Raw genomic sequence first — 20,176 nt, 5'->3', positions numbered from 1 at the left:
AAAATTTATTTAAAATTAAAAGTATTAGGTTAACTAATGAAAGTAAGGCAACTGCTTTTCAATTTAAAAAGAAATGCCGGGTGGTTATGGAATTCCATTTTTTAGAGTTTTCTGACATGTTTTATAGCAGAGAATTATATACTTGTGTATTGTAAGTAATTGTTATACTTCATAATAAAGCAACACCTCCATAAGCCTTTTACTAAATCCCTACAATAGGTCAGCAAAGGACACAAACATTTTACACGAATAGCCATATAAAGTACACACACGGGGACAATCTTTCTTCATATAGCAAAGAAAATTAGTTGGGGCTTGTCCAAATTGTTACTATGCATTATGTTTACATATAACCTACCTTAGTTCCGTAATTCCACAAGGGTCCCTGGAATGTGAGGTCTTAAAGAAATCTAGGGTAGCCTGACTTATGTTCAGCGAATCATTGTTGAAGGCTGGTGACTCTTCTGAGGTTAGGCTGTAACTTTTTTCCGAAGGATCTGAAATATTTTATTTCATGAATTGTCAACACATAAATTCAAGAAACAAATGCACAGCATATGGCTCTGACATTGTATCCAGAGTAAACTATTAGTAGTATAAAGAGGTTCATAGATGTTGTATCACCTCTAAAGTTTCTAATGTTTGTAGGATGGTCACAGAATGAGGTAAATTTGTTTTGAGATTCCAGATTAGGGCATGGGTATCAAGTCACTTTAGCCATATTGTTTTTTTGTTTAGAAAATCCCCTAACCTTACTTTTTAGCTTAATTGGGATATATTTGACATGAAACATTTTTTTAAGTTTAAGGTATACAATGTGTTGATTTGAAACATATATTGTGAAATGATAACCACCATAGTGTCAGCTAAAACCTCAATCACACCACGTAAGTGCCATTTCTTTTTTGTGGTGAGAACATTTAAAATCTACTCTCCTAGTAACTTTCAAATATGTAATACAGTAATATTAATTATAGTCCCCACCTGTATGTCAGATACTCAGAACTCCTCATCTTGTACTTTTTAATCAACATCTCCCAGTTTTTCCCACCCCGAAGCCCATGGCAACCACCATTCTAGTCTGTTTCTATTAGTTTGGCTGTTTTAGACCCCCATGTAAGTGATATTATATAGCATTTGTCTTTCTCTGTCTGATTTATTTCAAACAGCCATATTAATTTTACAATATACATTATACCTAAGAAGAGTGTCCAATGCCCTGAGAATTCATAAAATTACAAAGAAAACCAAGTGATCCTCTTAAAGCTAGAATATTGTCAACTCCTCAACTTATCTGAATGTTAAACACTTTATTATCCTTTTTTGTCTTCTAAGAAATAAAAGCTTTACCTCCATACAGTGGGAGGCAAATGTTAGTCTTGGCAAAGTTGCCCTTTTGTGTTTGTTTTTGCTTCCTGGCTTTGTTTGGGTAGAAAATAACCATTTGTATGTGGAAGGGAAGAAGTCTTAAATCTTCTCCTTTTCTGTAAAGCTAGCCTATGGTTCAGCCTAGGTAAGAAAAAATAGTGCAAGTTATGTGAGCAAAAATATAAGCAAATATATTTATACTAATAAAAGGATAATATGCTAATTAGACCAGATAGACCGGATGTCTTCTGGATGTCCTTCCAGACAAAGCCATGGTGGCGGGGACCAAGGCAGAGGCAGTTAGGGGTGATCAGGCCTGCAGGGGAGAGTGGTTAGGGGCATCAGGCAGGCAGGCAGAGGTAGTTAGGGGTGATCTGGCAGGCAGGCAGAGGCAGTTAGGGGTGATCAGGCAGGCAGGCAGAGGTGGTTAGGGGCAATCAGGCAGGCAGGCAGGCAGGTGAGCCATTAGGAGCCAGCAGTCCTGGATTATGAGAGGGATGTCTGAGAGGGGCCTCGGATTGGAGAGGGTGCAGACCAGGCTGAGGGAGCCTCCCCCCATGCATGAATTTCATGCACTGGGACTCTAGTCTTTATATAAACTACCAAGAAGTATAAAAAGAAATGATTACTATATTATAAAGGCCATAATGCCTTCTCTCTGTCATTGATACAATTCTAAGAGTCATCTAACTTGTACATAAGGTTATGCTGACTTTTAAAATTGTTAAAATTCCTGGGTGCTCCTCTTCCCTTCATTCTGATGACAGTGCCAAGTAAACACCCTCCTGATCAGAATGACCAGACACCAAACTGAAAGGGGTTTTAGGGATAAAATAGGGCAATTTAGGGAGATTTAGAAATAAAAAGGGTCTATGGGAGAGGAAGGCATAGGTGAGGGCTTGGAGCTGCCAAAAGGCATACATTCACAGAGAGAGAAAAAAGGTGCCACAGGATAAGGGGAGAGGAAGACATCCATTCACAGAAGGTAAGGAAAAGCCACAGGGTATGGGGAGAAAAAAGAAACAAACTTTCACAGAGGATAGAGAAATAGCAACAAATGGGAAAAAGAGGAAAACAGGTTTTCACAGGAGATAGAGAATTCTACCACTGAGTGAGGAGAGAAAGGGAGGTGGGTACCATGTGAGGTTTGGGCTTTGAAGCTGATATTCTGCAGAAGAGTGACCAATGAGAAGGGAGTATCGAGAGACAAAGAACTGCAGCCGTTATAAACCTTAGAAAAAAAGGAGCTTAGTGGGTCACCCCCTTGGAACCTCCTCCCTAGTGGGAGTCTGTACTTGCTTCCAATAAAATTCCACCCTTTTCATCTACCGCCTTTTGTCCATGGCTTCATTCTTTGAATCCATCTGGACAAGGACCTGGGAGAGAAATCACCCTTGCATCCTGCTCTGGAAAAACAACCGGAATCAAAACCACAATGTATCATATACTTGACTGAAGAGATTTTTTTGGTCATTAGTATTAATTTGAAGTTACGTAGGTTATTTCTTCTAAGGTAAGATAGACCTCAATACATGTATAGCTGGAAGTGTCCTAAAAATTATTTAGCCCACTGACTTTCATATTCTGATACATGGAGAAATTCAGTAGGCTTAAGGATGAAGCTACTGCTAAAGCAATCAGGAGGGCTTTTCTTGGTCTTATTTACATTTGAATAATTTGAATTAATTAAGATTAATTTGGAGGAAAAACAAAAGATTTCTCAGCTAAAATTTTTGTCTCATCCCCACTTGCTGGTAATTAGGAAATTAAGGGCCCATGGAGGATTGGCAACTTGTTGAAATTCTCACAGACACATGGTCAAAGAACTAGAACTAGACCTGAGTTCCTTTAGCTCGCCTATGTCATAAAATACTTTATGTCCCAGAATCTAATTCTCTAGCTTTAGGCCGCTATATTCTCTCCCAATTTTCCACTAAGTAAAAGGATATGGGTATGCCAGGCCCCTTTACATGTTCCAATGATAGGCAATGTTATTTGTGGGAATATAGTCAATTCAGGATTTGGAAGTGGTAGGGTTAGGGTACTAAAACTCAATAATGATGCTTAGAACTGAAGAATACCACCAGGAAGGTATTCAACCTCTGTTATGTATTTGAGTTTTAATTAAATGAACACAGAACTAATTTAAATTGTGCAAATAAAATGGGCCTGGTTTTTTGTATAATTATTAATTCTCAGAATTCTATTTCAGAACATCTTGTCAAGGTAACAGGTGCAAAGATGACATCACTTGACTTTTCACGACAGAAAAAATATAAAACTTCTTATAAAGTCCTGTTGCAGGTTAGTTTGTGCTAAACCTAAAAGGTCAATTGTCCAAAAACCCAAGTCTCTTGACCTTTTAATAGAGAGGGAGGAAAACTGCATTGATATTTATATTGAAAATTTTACTTTATAACTGTCAGGTCAGCTGATTGTTGAAAAATGGATTTTCTATCCCTAGAGTAAGAGTATATTCTCTGATCATTGAAATATCTCTGAAATACAATAATATGGAGAAGGGAGCAGGGACTGGTAGGGTGGAGGTGGAAGAGGTATAGGGGAGATAAATGGTGATGGAAAAAGAATAAATTTAATTTAAAAAAAGAATTAGACAAAAATATTGGTTAAATGTAAACTTCTAGGGTGCATTTCTAAAACTCATGTAATTTAAAACATATTCATATAACTTTATTCCACACAAAAATAATCAAATATGAATAAAGAAATAAAGGAAAGAATAAAGGAAGGACCACAGAAACATTAAAAGTTTAAAAACATTAAAAAGTTAAAAACTTCAAAGAATGGAAAAATAGCAGATGGTTATTTACATAAAGAACCAAAAACAATAAGCATTTCTAAAGGACTGTGCAGCATAGCTACGAATGACCAGTGTTTAGGAGGATGTGACAACCAGGACATGCGCTCTGTGCCCTGTGAGCCCCTCCCAGCTCTTCAGCCTCCTGCTCTCCTGTCCCTCCATTTCCCTTCTGCTCTGCCACTGGATCTCACCTGTTTATCCCCCCAAACCTTCTTCCCTTTACCTTCATTCTGCCCACACCCTCTCCCACTCTAGTGGTCACAATATTGATTTGAAGTAAGGATTTCAAATCATTTGAGTGGCATTCTGATATGGTGGTAAGACAAAGGCATATAGGACAGACCTACCTGGGTTTGTGCCTGGGCACTTATGTACAAAGGGGAGACCATGGCAGTTACCATGCCCAGAGCCAGTACCCACAAAGGGGAAATAAAAAATAGCACTTGTCCAATCCCAGAGTAGCTATGAAGAGCAAATGAAGCAATCTATACTAATAAAAGGGTAATATGCTAATTAGACTAGACGTCTTCGGGATGTCCTTCCTGACAAAGCCAGCCCGGGCAAAGCTGCCCTCCCACAGTCCTGGGTGCCAGCGCCTGCAGCTGTGGCCTGGGAGAAGAGAAGCTGAAGCAGGCCGCCAGCCCAATGTCCTGGGCGCCAGCACCTGTGGCTGCGGCCCGGGCAAAGCCATCCTCCCCTGGTCCCGGGCGCCTGCAGCTGGCCAGAGGGAGGGAAGCCTGGGTTCCGGGTGGGGGGCCAAGGCAGAGGTGGTTAGGAGTGATCAGGCCAGCAGGGGAGAAGTTAGGGGTGATCAGGCAGACAGGGAGACAGGAGAGCGGTTAGGAGCTAGCAGTCCCAGATTGCGAGAGGCATGTCCGACTACCAGTTTAGGCCCCTGTGGGATGGGGCCTAAACCGGCAGTTGGACATCCCCCGAGGGATCCCAGATTGGAGAAGGTGCAGGACGGGCTGAGGGACCCCTCCCTCCCCGGTGCACGAATTTTGTGCACCAGGCCTCTAGCATTATATACAAAAACAAATAATGAATATTATTACTCATTGAATGGGTTCATATTCCTTATATCAGAAAATGTTTAATATGTTGACTTTCACTTATATGGAGCATTCCATTTATTCCCTGAAATTCAAAGTTGCTCCAAAGCAAAAAGATTTCCATTCTAGCCCATCATTACTTGGCTGTCTTATCTAGTGAATTTGCTAACTATAAACCCAAAGTTGGCCTTCTACAAGTTAATATCATGCTTGATGGTCAACCAATGAACAGAGGCTCCAATTACATAGGAAGCCACTAACTCACTATTTTACATCACAGACATCTGGCCACATCTGATAATATCAGGTAGATGTTTAGTCTTTCTTGTTTAAAAGAAGGTGCTTTCCTCTCTTTAATTGCTTGGCTCAGTTAACTATCTATAAACTCACACAAATGATTGCATGGGAATTGAAGGACCAACAAGGCTATTAAACCAAGGCTGTTAAACCACAAGTCAGAATGAGTTTGAAGCAAACAAATCATTTTTAATTATTGAAAAGCACATGCCTTAAAGTACTTCATTACTGCTACTTTCTCATAATGCATCTTTTCTGATACTTTCCAAATTTCTTTAGGCCATAACATCTGAAACCTGTCAAGGTGCCTTAATAAGTAGGTTATACTGATATGTTGAGCTTATTAAGGAAATTACTGTAGTATTATTTACAAAAAATATGTGTGGAGATAATAAGGCATGAGCTATAGCTAACTATAATCCTCAAAGCAGCCTAGAAGAAAACATAGTTGTAGAATAAAAATAGCTTTTAGATATTTTTCCCTGAAATTTAGACTTACCAAGAGTACCTTACCTTACTGTATGTAGAAAGCACCACCCACTGATTCTTTTTACAATTGTACGTGTGTTTTTTTTTCCAGGACTTACTATGTAGGCACTGCTGAGTTAGCTTGTGTGTGTTTATGTGTGTGTGTGTGTCCCTACTTCAAACCCCCAGTGGCTTGGCAGGACTCTTAGAATGACATCCAAACTCCTTATTGTAGACAGAAATATGTGTTTGTAAATATAATATTTAATACACATTTGAATTCAAATCCAGCCACTGGACAATTTTATGATAGGACCTATTACTATACCCAGCTTTCATACATAGAAACTGATGCAAAGTGAGATTAAGAAAATAATTTGCCCAGTGTCACAAAGCTAGTAAGGGAGTGTTTTATCTCAGAACCAGCTCCCCGCTCTGGTCCCCACGCCCCCCCTAACCCCCCCAGAGCCTGGAGGCTTTCAACCCCCCTGCTTTGCTGCCCCTTTTCTCCTGATTCAGCAGGAAGCTGTGTCTGAACACAGGCATACCCTGCTGTGCCCACATCGCCTACTTCTGAAATGGCTCTGATATCAGCCGCAGCAATCTGAATCAGAGGAGAAACACTTTACTTAATATAGTTATTTTCTGTCTTTTCTTCTCCCCGCTCCTTGGCCAGGTTGTTTGCCACTGAACTTAGGGAAGTGGATGCATCCTAGAGCTAACAGGAAATGGGTCAAGGTTAGCTGCTCACAAACACACAGCTTTCACAGGGAGGTGAGCACATTTACATTTGTATAAGCATCAAATTTTGTAGCTGTGTCTGCATGAGACCAAATCACAGAAGTTTTACCAGATTGCATCATAAGTGGCAAAATGTGGGTGGAATTTTTCTGCCCATTGATGCTAAACAGAACACAAAAACCTTGTGCAGAATCAGTGAATTTTCTAGAATAGGGCCTGATTTCACTCCAGCATCTGTCACCTCACTGACTGTGGGGTTGATTCCGCTGATGTGCCATCTTCTTCCATCCTCAGCTCTAGGAGAGTGCCTCAAAGCTGTGAACTCATCCAAAGCTAATCTCCCCAAATGAAAAGAGAGCTGTGCCGGGATCAAGTGTGTGTAAGTGAAGGCCTCCTGCTCCTGGGCCATAGGCTTGCTTTCATATGTGAAAAGTTATGTATTCCAGTGAAAATGCGGGGGTTGGTATATGAGAAGATGAGAGACACAGGGCAAAAGGGAAGCATGTAAGAATGAGAGTGATAAAGGCAAATAAAAAGCTCAATGGTTAGAAACACACATACAATAAGACTATTGTTTGTAAGTACTGTATTTCATTTGTAAATAATGGAACTTATCAATCTATCAAAAGAAGAAACCCTTTATTTTCTGATTAAAAACTTATCCCTTTAGTCCCAGGTCAGACCAGACATGTTTCATATTACAATTCGCCTTCAGTGTATTACCTCCCAGATTTACATTTGATTTTTAGCAATTTAGAGTAAAGCAAATGAAGGGCAGATGGGTAAAGATGAATCATAAACTCTCCTCCCTCAACTTATAAAGAAATAGATTTTTTTTAAAAAGCAGAAAAAATAAAATAAAATTGGAACAGCCTGGCTGGTGTGGCTCAATGGTTGATCATAGAACCATAAATCAGGAGGTTCCAGGTTCCATTCCTGGTCAGGGCACATGCCGGGGTTTGGGGCTAGCTCCCTAGTAAGGGACACGCAGGAGACAGCCGATCAATGTTTCTCTCTCATTGATGCTCCATCTCTTTCTCTAAAATCAATAAAAACATATTTAAAAAAACTGTAAGAGGAACCACACAAAGAAAGGGCTACAAGTTGACATAATAAATTTTGACAAGGGGAAAGGAAAGACATAAATAGAAGATTAATTGAGATGTAGCTGAGTGTTACTGCTGTTCACCCCAACCCCCTTCCCACCCAATATGCTAATAATCGGAATTTGAGAATATCAAAAGTACTGACAAGCAGAGGCAAGTAAATTGTAAACCTATAGGTGTCCCCACAGGGACAGAACATACTTGAAACCAGGTTCAATGAAATTTGCCATTTAATACAATTTTTAAAAAAGATAAGAGAACCTAGATCCTCCAACAAAGGAGGCTGAGCTTCCCAGCCCTTTATCTATCCTCTCCGGGACTTTGAGCTAGCAGGATACAGAAGACTGCAATAGTCAACCCACAAGTATAGCTCCAAAGAGAAAACTGACAGATCTCAGTGAAGCTACAAAGCACTTCAAGAAAAATGGATTCTCACTATATCAGAAAAGACAGAGGATATGAGCAAAGCTACCCACAATGAGTATGAGTAAGTAAGATACAAAGAAATGATAGCAACTAGCTATGTAAACAAACAAACCAGAATCCACAAATCCACAGCATGTAAAGAATCTACACTAATAAAAGAGAAACATGGTAATTAGTGTACGACCGCTACCCTTCCCATTGGCTAATCAGCATATCCTTATGCAAATTAACTGTCAGCCAAGATGGCGGCTGGCAGCCATGCACTGAAGCAAACAGGGAGGCTTGCTTGCTCCAGTGATGGCAGACTCCAACGTTCCCCACCTGACTTGCCGGCCTCTGAGCTGCAACTCTAAGAAACATTGTAACAAATATAGAAGCTAAACAAAACCCCAGAAACTTGCTTTCAGTCAGCCAGGCTTCAGCCAGCCGGACCGCAACATTGTATCAAATACAGAAGGCAAAGGCCAGAAACCTGCTTTCAGCAGCAAGGCCTCAGAGCTAAAGCTGGCCCAGAATAGAAAAAAAGAAAAAGAAAAAAAGGAGCAGTTGGGAGCTTCAGTCACCCGTGAGCCTGAAAATGGCCCACAGCCCCTTAGCCAGACTGGCCAGGCACCCCAGTGGGGACCCCCACCCTGATCCAGGACACCCTTCAGGGCAAACCAGCCAGCCCCCACCCGTGCACCAGGCCTCTATTCTATATAGTAAAAGGGTAATATGCCTCCCAGCACCGGGATCAGCGGAGCAGCAAGGCTCCCGGCACTGGTATCAGCATGACAGGGGGCAGCGCACAAACCCCCTGATCACCCTGTGGCTCTTTGTGTTACAGGGGGCGGGGCCACAACCTCCCTATCTGCCCTGCTCTGTTCGTGACAGGGGAAGGCGCCCCAACCCCCTGATCAGCCCTGCTCTGTGCCTGATAGGGGGGAGCTCCCCAAGCCCCTGATCACCCTGCGCCTCTGTGTGTGAAAGGGTGCGGCGCCCCAACCCCTTGATCGGCCCTGCTGTGTGTGTGACAGGGTCGAGCCATAACCTCCCCATTGGCCCTGCCCTGAGTGTGACAGGGTGCAGCGCCCCAACCCCCTGATCCTCCCTGCTCTGTGTGTGACAGGAGGCAGTGCCCCAACTCCCCTATTGGCCCTACTCTGTGAGTGACAGGGGGGAGCTCCCCAACCCCCTGATTGACCCTGCTCTGTGTGTGACAGGGTACGGAGCCCCAACCCCCCTAATGGGCCCTGCTCTGTGAGTGACAGGGGGCAGTGCCCTAACTCCCCAAATGGCCCTGCTCTGAGCCTGACCAGGGGCTGCACCTAGGGATTGACGTGCCCTCTGCCACCCGGGAGCAGGCCTAAGCCAGCTGGTCGTTATCTCCAGAGGGGTCCCAGACTGTGAGAGGGCAAGGCCGGGCTGGGGGATCCCCCTTTCCCCCCCGAGTGCACAAATTTTTGTGCACCGGGCCTCTAGTCCTATCTAATAAAAGAGAAACATGCAAATTGACCATACCCCCAAACACTTCCCAATGGCTAATCAGCAGGATATGCAAATTAACTGCCAACCAAGATGGCAGCCAGCAGCCACACAGCTGAAGTGACCAGGAGGCTTGCTTGCTCCAGTGATGGAGGAAGCCAAGGTTCCCCGCCTGCCGCCGCCTGCTCTGAGCTCCGGATGCAACAATGTTGCAATTATAGAAGCTAAACAAGCTCCAGAAACCTGCTTTCAGCTGGCAGCGGGCTCAGAGCTTAGAGCGGCAGTGATGGCAACAGAGTTTCAATTATAGAAGCTAAACAAAGCCCAGATATCTGCTTTCAGCAGCTGAGGCCTCAAGCTGGAGCTGGCCTCAGAGCTAAAGGTGGCTCTCAGCTCCAGTGACAGCCATAGAAAGTAAATAAATCCCAGAATAAAAAAGAAAAAAAGAAAAAAAGGAGAGGCTGGGAGCTTCAGTCACCCACCAGCCTGAAAACGGTCCTTAGCCCCTCATCCAGACTGGCCAGGCACCCTAGTGGGGACACCCACCCTAAAGGGGGTGCGGGCAGCCTAAAAACAGCCATCAGCCCATCATCCAGGCTGGCTAGGCACCCAAGCGGGACCCCCACCCTGATCCAGGACACGCTTCAGGGCAAACCAGCCGGCCCCCACCCGTGCACCAGGCCTCTATCCTATACTACAGGCAGGGCAGGACAGTGCGAGCTGCCATCCGGGCCCCATGTGCAGCCCTGGGCAGTGGGGCATAAGCCCCGCCCCCAGCCAGGACCCTATGACTACTGGAGAGCAGGAAAGTGCCACTGGGCCCTGGGTCGCTGTGGTGATCCGGCTATGGGTAAGTAGAAAAGTGCAGCCTGTAGGCAGCCCCCAGCTGCGCCTGATCAGGGAGCAGGAAAGCCCGGCCTGCGGGCAGCCCCCAGCTGGGCCTGCTCCCCAGTCGCCATGGGGATCCAGGAGCAGGAGAGCAAGCCCAGCCTGCCGGCAGCTCCAAGCTGAGCCTGCTCTCCGGTTGCCATGGAAACCTGGAAATGGGAAAGCCTGGCCTGTGGGCAGCCCCCAGCTGGGCCTGCTCCCCCGTCGCCATGACAATCCTGGAGCAGGAAAGCCCGGCTTGCAAGCAGCACCCCCATCCTGGCCATAGCTCAAGGGAGAGTACAACATGCAGTGGAGGCCAGGAGCCTGAGAGATCAACACAGAGGGGCTCCTGTTCCAAGCCTCCATGGTGGCTGGGGGCAGACCCCCAGTGGGGAGACACACACACACACACACACACACACACGGCAACTGCTTCCAGCCTACGTGGCACGACTGGGGGCAGGCCCCAGCAGACACACACACACACACACACACACACACACACAGGACGCCTGCTCTGAGCATCTGTTGCCAGACTGTGGCCATCAGTAGGACATCCACTGAGGGCTCCCGGACTGTGAGAGAGGCAGGCTGGGCTGGGGGAACCCCCACCCCCCAGTGCATGAATTTCGTGCACCGGGCCTCTAGTCATTATAATAAAAGGCTACGTCACTGTTACAATGGAACGACCAGAACGACTGGTCGCTATGATGTGTTCTGACCACCAGGGTGCAGACGCCCAAGGCAGGAGCTGTTCCCTGGTGGTCAGTGTGCTCCCACAGGGGGAGCACCACTCAGCCAGAAGCCAGGCTCATGGCTGGCGAGCACAGTGGCAGTGACGGGAGCCTCTCCCGCCTTCGCTGCAGTGCTAAAAAGCAGTGAGCAGGCAGGCAGTAAAGAGCGATGGGTCCCAGACTGTGAGGAAGATGTCCACCTGCTGGCTTAGGCCTGATCCCTGGGGGTCCCGGACTGCGAGAGGGTGCAGGCCGGGCTGAGGGACTCCTCGCCCCCCAGTGCATGAATATTGTACACTGCGCCTCTCCTTATTAAATAAAAGACAAATGTGGTAAAAAACAGATCAAGACCATAAGAAAATTCCCATAAGTCTTTTGGCTACAAAAAGTAATAATAACACCATTTTTTAAGAATATGGTTTTACTAGTATTGATTTTAGGAGAGAGAAAGGGAGAGGGATAGAGAGATAGAAAGGAAACATCCATGAGAAAGAAACATCAATTGGCTGCCTCTTGCATGTCCCCTACTGGGAATCGAGCCCAAAACCTGGGCATGTGCCCTGACCTGGAATCTAACCTGGGACCCCTTGGTTCATGGTTTGATATTCAACCATTGAGCAATACCAGCTTGGCAAAAACAATATTTTTAAAAAGAGCAAAACTAGTATCAAAGATCAAACATGGTAGAGAGCAAAAAAGGAAATAATCAAATGTTGATTTGTTTCTGGATTAAATTTTGTACCAAGAAAAAAGAAGCTATAAAGAAAATCACAACAATTTAAAAAAATTAGATATGCACTATGTATTAGAGACTCTATTACATAAATGTTAAATTTCCGAATTTTTATTATTTTACTATGGCTGTGTAAGAGAATGTCCTTGTTCATGGGAAATGTACCCCCAATTTTTTTTTTTTTTGTAAAAGGATCATGATGTTTATAACTTCCTCTTTAATGGTTCAGGAAAAAAAAAGAGGTGTGTGTGTGTGTGTGTGTGTGTGTGTACCTATGTGCAATGGGGGCAAAAGCCAAACAGGTGGTGACTAGATAAAGTATATACAGAAGTTCCTTGTATGATTTTTGCATTCTTGTAAGTTTTCTGTAAGTTTGAAATTATACCAATGTAAAAAATTACTAAAGCAATTCCTTTAGAGAGCTAATTTATTATGTTGATCAATAAGGAATAGCCAGCCTATAGCGCACTGAAAACTGTAACTCTGACATAGAAACTACCCTTGAGAGAATCACAGTAAATTCAAAGAAAGTTTAAAAAAATGGATTAAATAGTTGAAGAAAATATAAGTAAATGCATTGTACAAAGAGGATCCAACATAAACAAAATAGGTTTCTCAGCAGGAGAAAACCAAATGGAACAGAAAAGCAATTTAAATATACAATAGCAGAAAATTTCTCTGAAAATAAAGAGGAACTTATTTTGCAGACAGAAAGAGAACCCTCTATTTTAAGAAAGGCTGGATTATTAAAACTAAACAATCCTCGTTCAGTTACTGAGTTTCAAAGATATGAATTTTTTTTTTCAAATATCCAGTGAGAAAAGAAGAGAGAGAGGGTGAAGTAAAGAATCAAGGTGACCTCAAACTACTTCAGAGTGGAATTCAGGCCCAGAAAATGATGAGTCAGTATGTACAAGGTTTAAGATAAAAGTGATCCAGGGAAATTACCCTCAGCCAATTTGCCATTCAAATATAAAGGTAGCAGGCATTCTGAAGCATGAAAAAAACTCAAGAAATTGAGCTACCATGAGCCCTACTTAGGGGAAAAGCTACTTGACAATCACACTTAAGCAAACAAAATTTAAAAGGAAAACTGTGCTAAGGGATGAACTAGCACATATTCAGAGACAGAAGACTAGAGAAATGTCCAAGTGCAAGGGGAAATATTGTGACCCACTAATTTCATACTTTAAACAGGCTGAAGGTGTAATTCCAGGTCAGGGCACATACCTAAATTGCAGGTTCAATCCCTGGTCTGGGCATGTATAGGAGGCAGCCAATCATGTTTTTCACTTTCTCTCTCTCTCTCTCTCTCTCTCTCTCTCTCTCTCTTCCTTCCTCTTTCTCCAAAATCAATAAACATTTCCTCAGATGAGGATAAAAAAAGGCACAAAACTGGGAAGTCATAGCAAAAATGCTGGTACTGATCATTTAATCCATAAGAATTTTCACTAAGAAAGAAGAAATAAAAGGATACCTTGAAAAAATGAAAAGTTATAATATCACGATAACAGAGATGTATTCAATGCTATCTATAATCACATGTGGTTAAAAATAAGAAATAAATGAGTTCTTATATTTTATTACTGTCTAAAATAAATCATAAAGAAAAAATGGTCTCAATTGCTTACTGTTTATTTTTACCTTTTTCCTTACTTTTTAAATTTACTGGTTGGACCATAAAAATTGCCAATATTCCAAATGTTAATTTGAACTACATGAAATTGCCTTTTGTGATTAAACATTTTTGTGATTTAAAAAACTTATTTGAAATGTACAATTTCCTTTAGTTTCAGTTCAATTATTTTTATTATTTTGGGTAAATAAATTTATGACTTTAAAAACAATTATGTAGAATATAAGTTTATTTTTATAAAATTATTACTATATTTCCTATAATCTATCCTCCTAACTATAAGTTCTTATATGTATGTTTATGATATAAGCAGAGAAGTTTAAAATGAAGCTCATTAAATATTAATAATAGTTGTTTTCAGAATAGTAAAGTTTTGTGGGGATTTAGGCTTTCTTTTGTCTTTCTTTGTATTGCTTGAATTTTTCAAAACCAAGATGTATCCTCTTTTAAGAAAACAGCAAAGTCATCATTCTAAGGTAAATATTACTAAAACAAACAAGGGAGGAGCCATGGGTGAAATCCACAGGCCCTGAGAAGTTTCTGGCCTGCCTCTTAGATTTGCAGCGGCTTCCATCAAACTGAGCGAACAACTTTCTGAAGAATATTAAGATTTCCTCCCCTGGTGTTTTGTTACTGAGCCAGACCTTTGTGAATTCAAGAATGTGGCTATGACTTACTATTCTCCATCCACAGAGGTTTAGGAAGTAGAATGCACAGACATAATTTCTCTTCAAACTGGTCAGCCAACTACTAGCATCGGTCTCAACTGGGTACTTGTTAGCCGTGCAGAATCTCGGGCCCGTCCCCAGATAATACAGAGACCCAACCTGCATTTTAACAAGATCCCCGGAGGCTCTCTGTATAAGGTGAAGCTTAAGAAATACTGCTTTAAAACATCTGACAGCTTAATTCTCCAACAGGGATGTTGGACAGCAGCTTTCATACGGCTTACAGAGACTAGCCACTCAGTGGGTTTGCAGAAAGAAGAACAAATTTATTTTTTCTGTCCACATGTAGGTTCTTATGCAAGACAATGGAACTAGGTATCATGTGACCTAAGCGGGGACCATCTCGTGTGGCAGGCATCCACACTCGACATTTTCAGAGTGACCTCAAGTGACATTCAGGAAAACAGACACAGACCTTGGATGGTTAAAAGAGGTAAAGGAAAAGACATTTTGTTTGTTAGCTTGTTTTCTTGGAGCAGGATGTGAAGAATCAGGCAGAGGCAGAGTTAACATTGTCTACAGTGAAAAAGAAAAACACACAGCATTACCTGCACGATTTCTCAGCCCATTCAATTCCTTTTCCAGACTGTCGAAGGCTTGTTGGTCAGCAGTGTTGTCTGAAAAAGGCTCATCCTGGTCAGTAATATCAATGTGCTCAATTTCTGAAATTTCAGAAGCAGCTCTAGACAATGATTGAGCCGGGGCACTTCTTGGTGGACGATGGACAGAGGAATTACAGTTGGAACTTCTTTTAACAGAGGTGGAAAGTGGTAAATTTGCTGTTGAAGGTCTCTGTGATGTCTTGCCTAAAATGAAAAAAGAAATTTAAATCAACTTCTTTTTAAATTCTGAATGAGTGCTTAAAGATACAAAATACCAGCCCCCTAAACTTAGAGCAGTTCAGTTCATGCAAGAGAGTGTATGAAAAACTAAATTTTAGATTATCATCCATACTTTGCTAATCCTAAATTACTTTTCCCATGTTATAAAAAATACTTCTCGGTAAATTTTTCATAATTTTTCTATATTCAGAAAAAGATTAAATAATTTTAATATTAACTAAAGCAAAAAATCTGCAAACTAAGTCAATTGCAGACCAGTACAGCACTCATCTATCTCCTAGGCAACTGCTGTGCATGTTTCTTAAATTCTAGGACAATACCACACTGTGCCTTGTCAGAGGAAAACAACCCAAGGATAATCATGGTACCACTTCCTAGTGAACCAATTTTACTTGGTGGCATGTAATTTATTTTTATATTAGAACAAACATGGAGCCCGGCCCTAGTGGCTCATTGGTTGAGTGTCAACCTATGCACCAGGAGCTCACAGTTCAATTCCTGGTCAGGGCACATGCTGAGGTTGCAGGCTCAATCCCCAGTGGGTTACATGCAGGAGGCAGCTGATCAATGGTTCTCTCTCATCATTGATGTTTCTATTTCTCTCTCCCTCTCCCTTCCTCTCTTAAAATAATAAAGATACATTTTTTTTAAAAGAACAAAGATGAAGACAAAATAGATTAGTGTAAATTATTTTTAAAAATGAAAAGTATAGGCTTTAAAGAAAGTGAGAACACATCTCTAATTTCCTAAACACGAGTTCACTCTCTATTCCCTTATGGGGCACTCAGTGGAAAAGTCCCGGAAGCACAGATCTAGGTCAGGTTATCAGTGTTCTACCAGGGCAGTCAGGGCTTGATTTATTTCAAAGGTTGGTTCCGTTGGTTTCTTCAACAAGTGTGTCTCTTTCATAGTATGAAGAAAATAATCCCTTCAAATTTTATACTAATACAACATAATTAATTTATACTTTGGCACTGTTCCAAGATTCTTTAATAAAGGGAATTTTCAAGGTACAAATTTAGAAATGCATAGAACTGGTAAAGTTTTAACCGTACTGAATCACTGTTCTGATTTAGATAAATATATTTATATTAAGTATAAATGATTTATATTAGAAGATAAGCTTGCATTCCCTTAACACAAATTGGCATTGTGTAAAATATTAAAATCTTTAGTGAAGTGCTATTGTCATTATCATAAAAATTATGATTTGACTGAACATATGCCATATAGCATTATGCCCAATCTATTGACTCAAAGGAAAATGTAAAATTCAGAAGAGAGGCTACAGACAGTTGGCATGTATTAAATATTTATGACTATTGAGTTATTTTTTTAAATTTACAGATCTACTCTGAATGTAGCTAGTACCCTAAGAAGAATCTTAATGCAGTGGGTAATTATTTAAGCAATTAAAACTGACTAAGGTAAGTCCCAAAGGGCATCAATTTTAATAAACACTTCAGAAATTAATTTTGAAAACACTTTTTGTTGGAATAAAATTATGAATAAATTAAAATAAGATCCTGACCTTTTGTGTCTATTTGTGTTTGGAGACTATTCTGGAAAAAAAATATCTGACAAAAATTTGCCTATGTTTTAAGAAAAATAAATGTACATATTCCTAAGAATTATTTTAATGGCAAGAATTTAAAAATGATTTACCCTTTTACCTATAATATGTAACGAATCAATATTTTATCCATAGCCATTTATAAAAGCAAATTTGCCATTCATTCCTGCATAATGAAGCAGTGATAGGAACAACAATAGAAGCACAGGTCAGTGCATGTAACAACAATTCACCTACATAAATCAAAAGTTCTAGGTCTATTGGTGCTCTTGTTCCAGCATCAAGAAGGGTTCAGCAATCTGGAGAAGGGGGCCGTGTATAACTTAAAGAGTCCAGAAACGAAATATAATTTTGAAAGGCATTTGGGGGTCAGAGGAGCTTAGCTAAAAGGAATTGTCTCAGGACCCCATGCTTTTTATTAACACAAATTGTCCTGAGGCGAGGCAGAGATATACACTTCAAAGGGTCAGGGTTTTGAATACAGTGGCCATTGTCAGATGGGAGGAATTAGCCTACGGCTGTTCAGGTGTTTGGCCAGTAGGAGGCAATAACATGTAGATTAAGATGCCCTGAACTGTCTGGTAGCAAGCAATCATCCCTTTTCAGGTTTGGGGAAAGGCCATCAGCCATTCCCAACAGGTGACAACATATGTGACTCAGCCCTTGTTGAGTCCCCCAGTTCCATCAGTCTTTCAATGAAACTCTTGCCATTATGACATGCTGGAATTGGCTTCCGGCATAGGCCTATGGAGAAAACCACACCCATCTATCTGTATTGTGCTAGGTTTCAGTCAAGTAAAATTTAAAGGGGTTTAGAATGCTTATGAAAATAAAACAAACAAAAGATTTATTAGCAAGAACTGGACTTCTGCCAACACAGATAGATATGAGGTGAAAACATTTGGACATAACGTAGATGTCCTTCAGAAAATTCAGAAGAGTACAAATACTTTCCGAACTCTTATAACAACATCTGGTTGCCACAATACTTGAGGGTAATTGAACCCAATTGAGAAAAAATAAAAGTATACCAGAAATGAATCAGACTTATGCTTAGCACACAGCAAGGAGACAGACCATCTTTCTTAATGAAAATACATTCAAAATGCAATTTAGAGTAACCAACATGCAGAGACAGAAGATGCTCTAATTTGGTCCTTGACTTTAGTCATTTATTTTATTCATGTAGGTGGGTATGTCATTCTCTTTCATGTTTATTGTATACACTTATTAATGTTATTGGTAGGGTTAAGATCTGAGACACAGTTAAGGCTGGCATTAATGAAAAATGCCACTATTGCAGGGATCATTCCATACTTTTTTACCGTCCAGTTGGTAGATTATAAATATAAGAAATTACTTTAAGAGTAATTTGTGCCATCACTGGCAATGTAATCTTGGGAAACTATAGATTAACACTGATCACAGTTAGACTCTAAATATAACACATGAAATCGCCCTTGGTATTAGCTGAAGAATATATGCTCTATGATTACTAATGAGACCACGCCAAATATTGGAAAGATAAAATTGAAGGATGCCTTTGGGTTATATTAATGGGCACAAGAATGCCGATAGGAATATGAAAATATGAATCACTCACTGAATAACAACAATAGTCCTGGTTGCTATTCTAATTACAAATTAGAATTGATGAAGCATCATCAGGGCAACATGATTTTTGCACAGTGTTTCAGTAACAATTTTTATTCTGGTCATAAGACCCAATATTTCATTCTTGAACAAAGGTTGCAAAACATTATTGTCTATTGATATTCTTGCTCAACTGTGTAAATTACTGAGAATTTGTACATAAAACATAGAAATGTGTTTTCCAGCAGTTCTTGAAACACATATGGATATTTTATTCAGCAGCATGGTTTAGTGGAAAAATGCTAAACTGGGAAGCAAGAACCTGTCTCATCTCCCAGAATTAGAAATCAGCTACTGACCTGAGACATGAAAATTCATATCTTGCCAGTAAAATTAAGGAGTTGGACAGAATAATGTCTTAAATCCCTTCCAACTCTGAGAACTTATAAATTCACACCCTATCCAATTCAATTACAAAATCATGTGTCAAATCCTAAAACTGCTAGGCACTGTGTCAGGATCCAGGTTATTCATAAGTGAATCAGACATTGCCCCACCCTCAAGTTGCACTCCAGACTAACACACAGTCCTGCACTCCAGCTTCCCTCAGTCAGAAGCACTGCCTATGTGCTTACAACGACCCAGGCCTGTTCCATCACTGAAGATGCACCAATGAACGGGACAGGCTAGGTTCTTGCTTTTTTTTCCCAACTGTGGGTAGGATCAGCAGAAAATATACAAGTAAAAGAAAATAATTTCATTTAGTGATAGGTTCTATGAGGAAGATAAAGGAAGGTAAATGTGATTAAGGGACTCAAGAGACCAGCATTAAAAAGGCCTCTCTCTAAGGAGGCAGCCCCTGGGCTGAGACTGAATGATGGGAAAGAATCAATCATATGAATGAGGATATGAAGATGGAGATGAAGGCTTCAGAGCATCCTGGGTCTGAGGGAAGAGCACCGTTTAAAGCTAAGACATAAGGTAAAAGTGTGGCTTGTCTAAGAAAAGAAAGGAAGCCAGTGGGGCTGCCATGTGGGAGGAGCTGCAGTTAGAAAAGACAGGCAGGGCCAACACAGGTGCTGCTGTGTGAGGCACAGTAAGGAATATGATTTTTCTCAATCTTCTCTAAGAGAATATGGGATGCTTTTAAGCAGAAAGATTGACATGATACAATCTATGGCTTAAATTTATGGGAAATACGATCCACTCCCTATAAATTATAAATAATTTTATGACAACAAATATGAATAATTCATTCACTGACTATAAGTAGTAGAATTTGATGGAAATTAATCATAGCTTTATGAAGAGGCAAAAGTGAATTTTGGGGAGACAAGTAAGAGGTGATGAACAACTGGCTTGGGTTCATCTTGAGCAGATAGAAGTGGTTAGATTTGAGCTGAAAACAGCAGAATCTACAGATAAATAGGATGTGATGAGAAAGAGAGTCAAGATGATTCTCTGGGCTCAGACTTAGCAATGTTTGGAAGGCGGTGCCATTTACAGAGACGGAAAGATGGGTTGGGGAAAGACTAGGAGTAGGTTTTAGGAGGAGGTGGGTAGAATCAATGGACTTGCTGGTAAACACACATATCTTTCATAACTATCGTGTTTTACATTCACAAATCTAAAAAATCTTACAGAAATAGGAATTCCTTTATATACTGGCATCAGTTCAGAATGGAAGACTTACACAAGTCATGGCACAGCCAGAAAAATTTTGT

General features: G+C 41.1%; 1 protein-coding gene across 6 annotated transcripts in view; it reads right to left on the bottom strand.

Annotated features, from left to right (window-relative positions):
* Window positions 1-20,176, bottom strand: part of ZBBX (zinc finger B-box domain containing) — a 105,914-nt gene that overhangs the window by 1,690 nt on the left and 84,048 nt on the right. For all 6 annotated transcript variants that reach the window (XM_070403637.1, XM_070403641.1, XM_070403642.1 and 3 more), the window contains 2 exons: window positions 14,993-15,250; window positions 359-497 (listed from right to left, as the gene is read on the bottom strand). In XM_070403637.1, the coding sequence (XP_070259738.1) occupies window positions 359-497; window positions 14,993-15,250 (397 nt within the window). The remainder of the gene's footprint in view (window positions 1-358; window positions 498-14,992; window positions 15,251-20,176) is intronic.

This window comes from Myotis yumanensis, unplaced genomic scaffold (assembly GCF_028538775.1).
Source record: "Myotis yumanensis isolate MYYU_CA2020_CCGP unplaced genomic scaffold, mMyoYum1.0.hap1 SCAF_2, whole genome shotgun sequence".
Lineage (NCBI taxonomy): Eukaryota > Metazoa > Chordata > Mammalia > Chiroptera > Vespertilionidae > Myotis > Myotis yumanensis.
The sequence above is the reverse complement of the archived record's forward strand: the minus strand, read 5'-3'. Positions and strand labels throughout refer to the sequence as shown.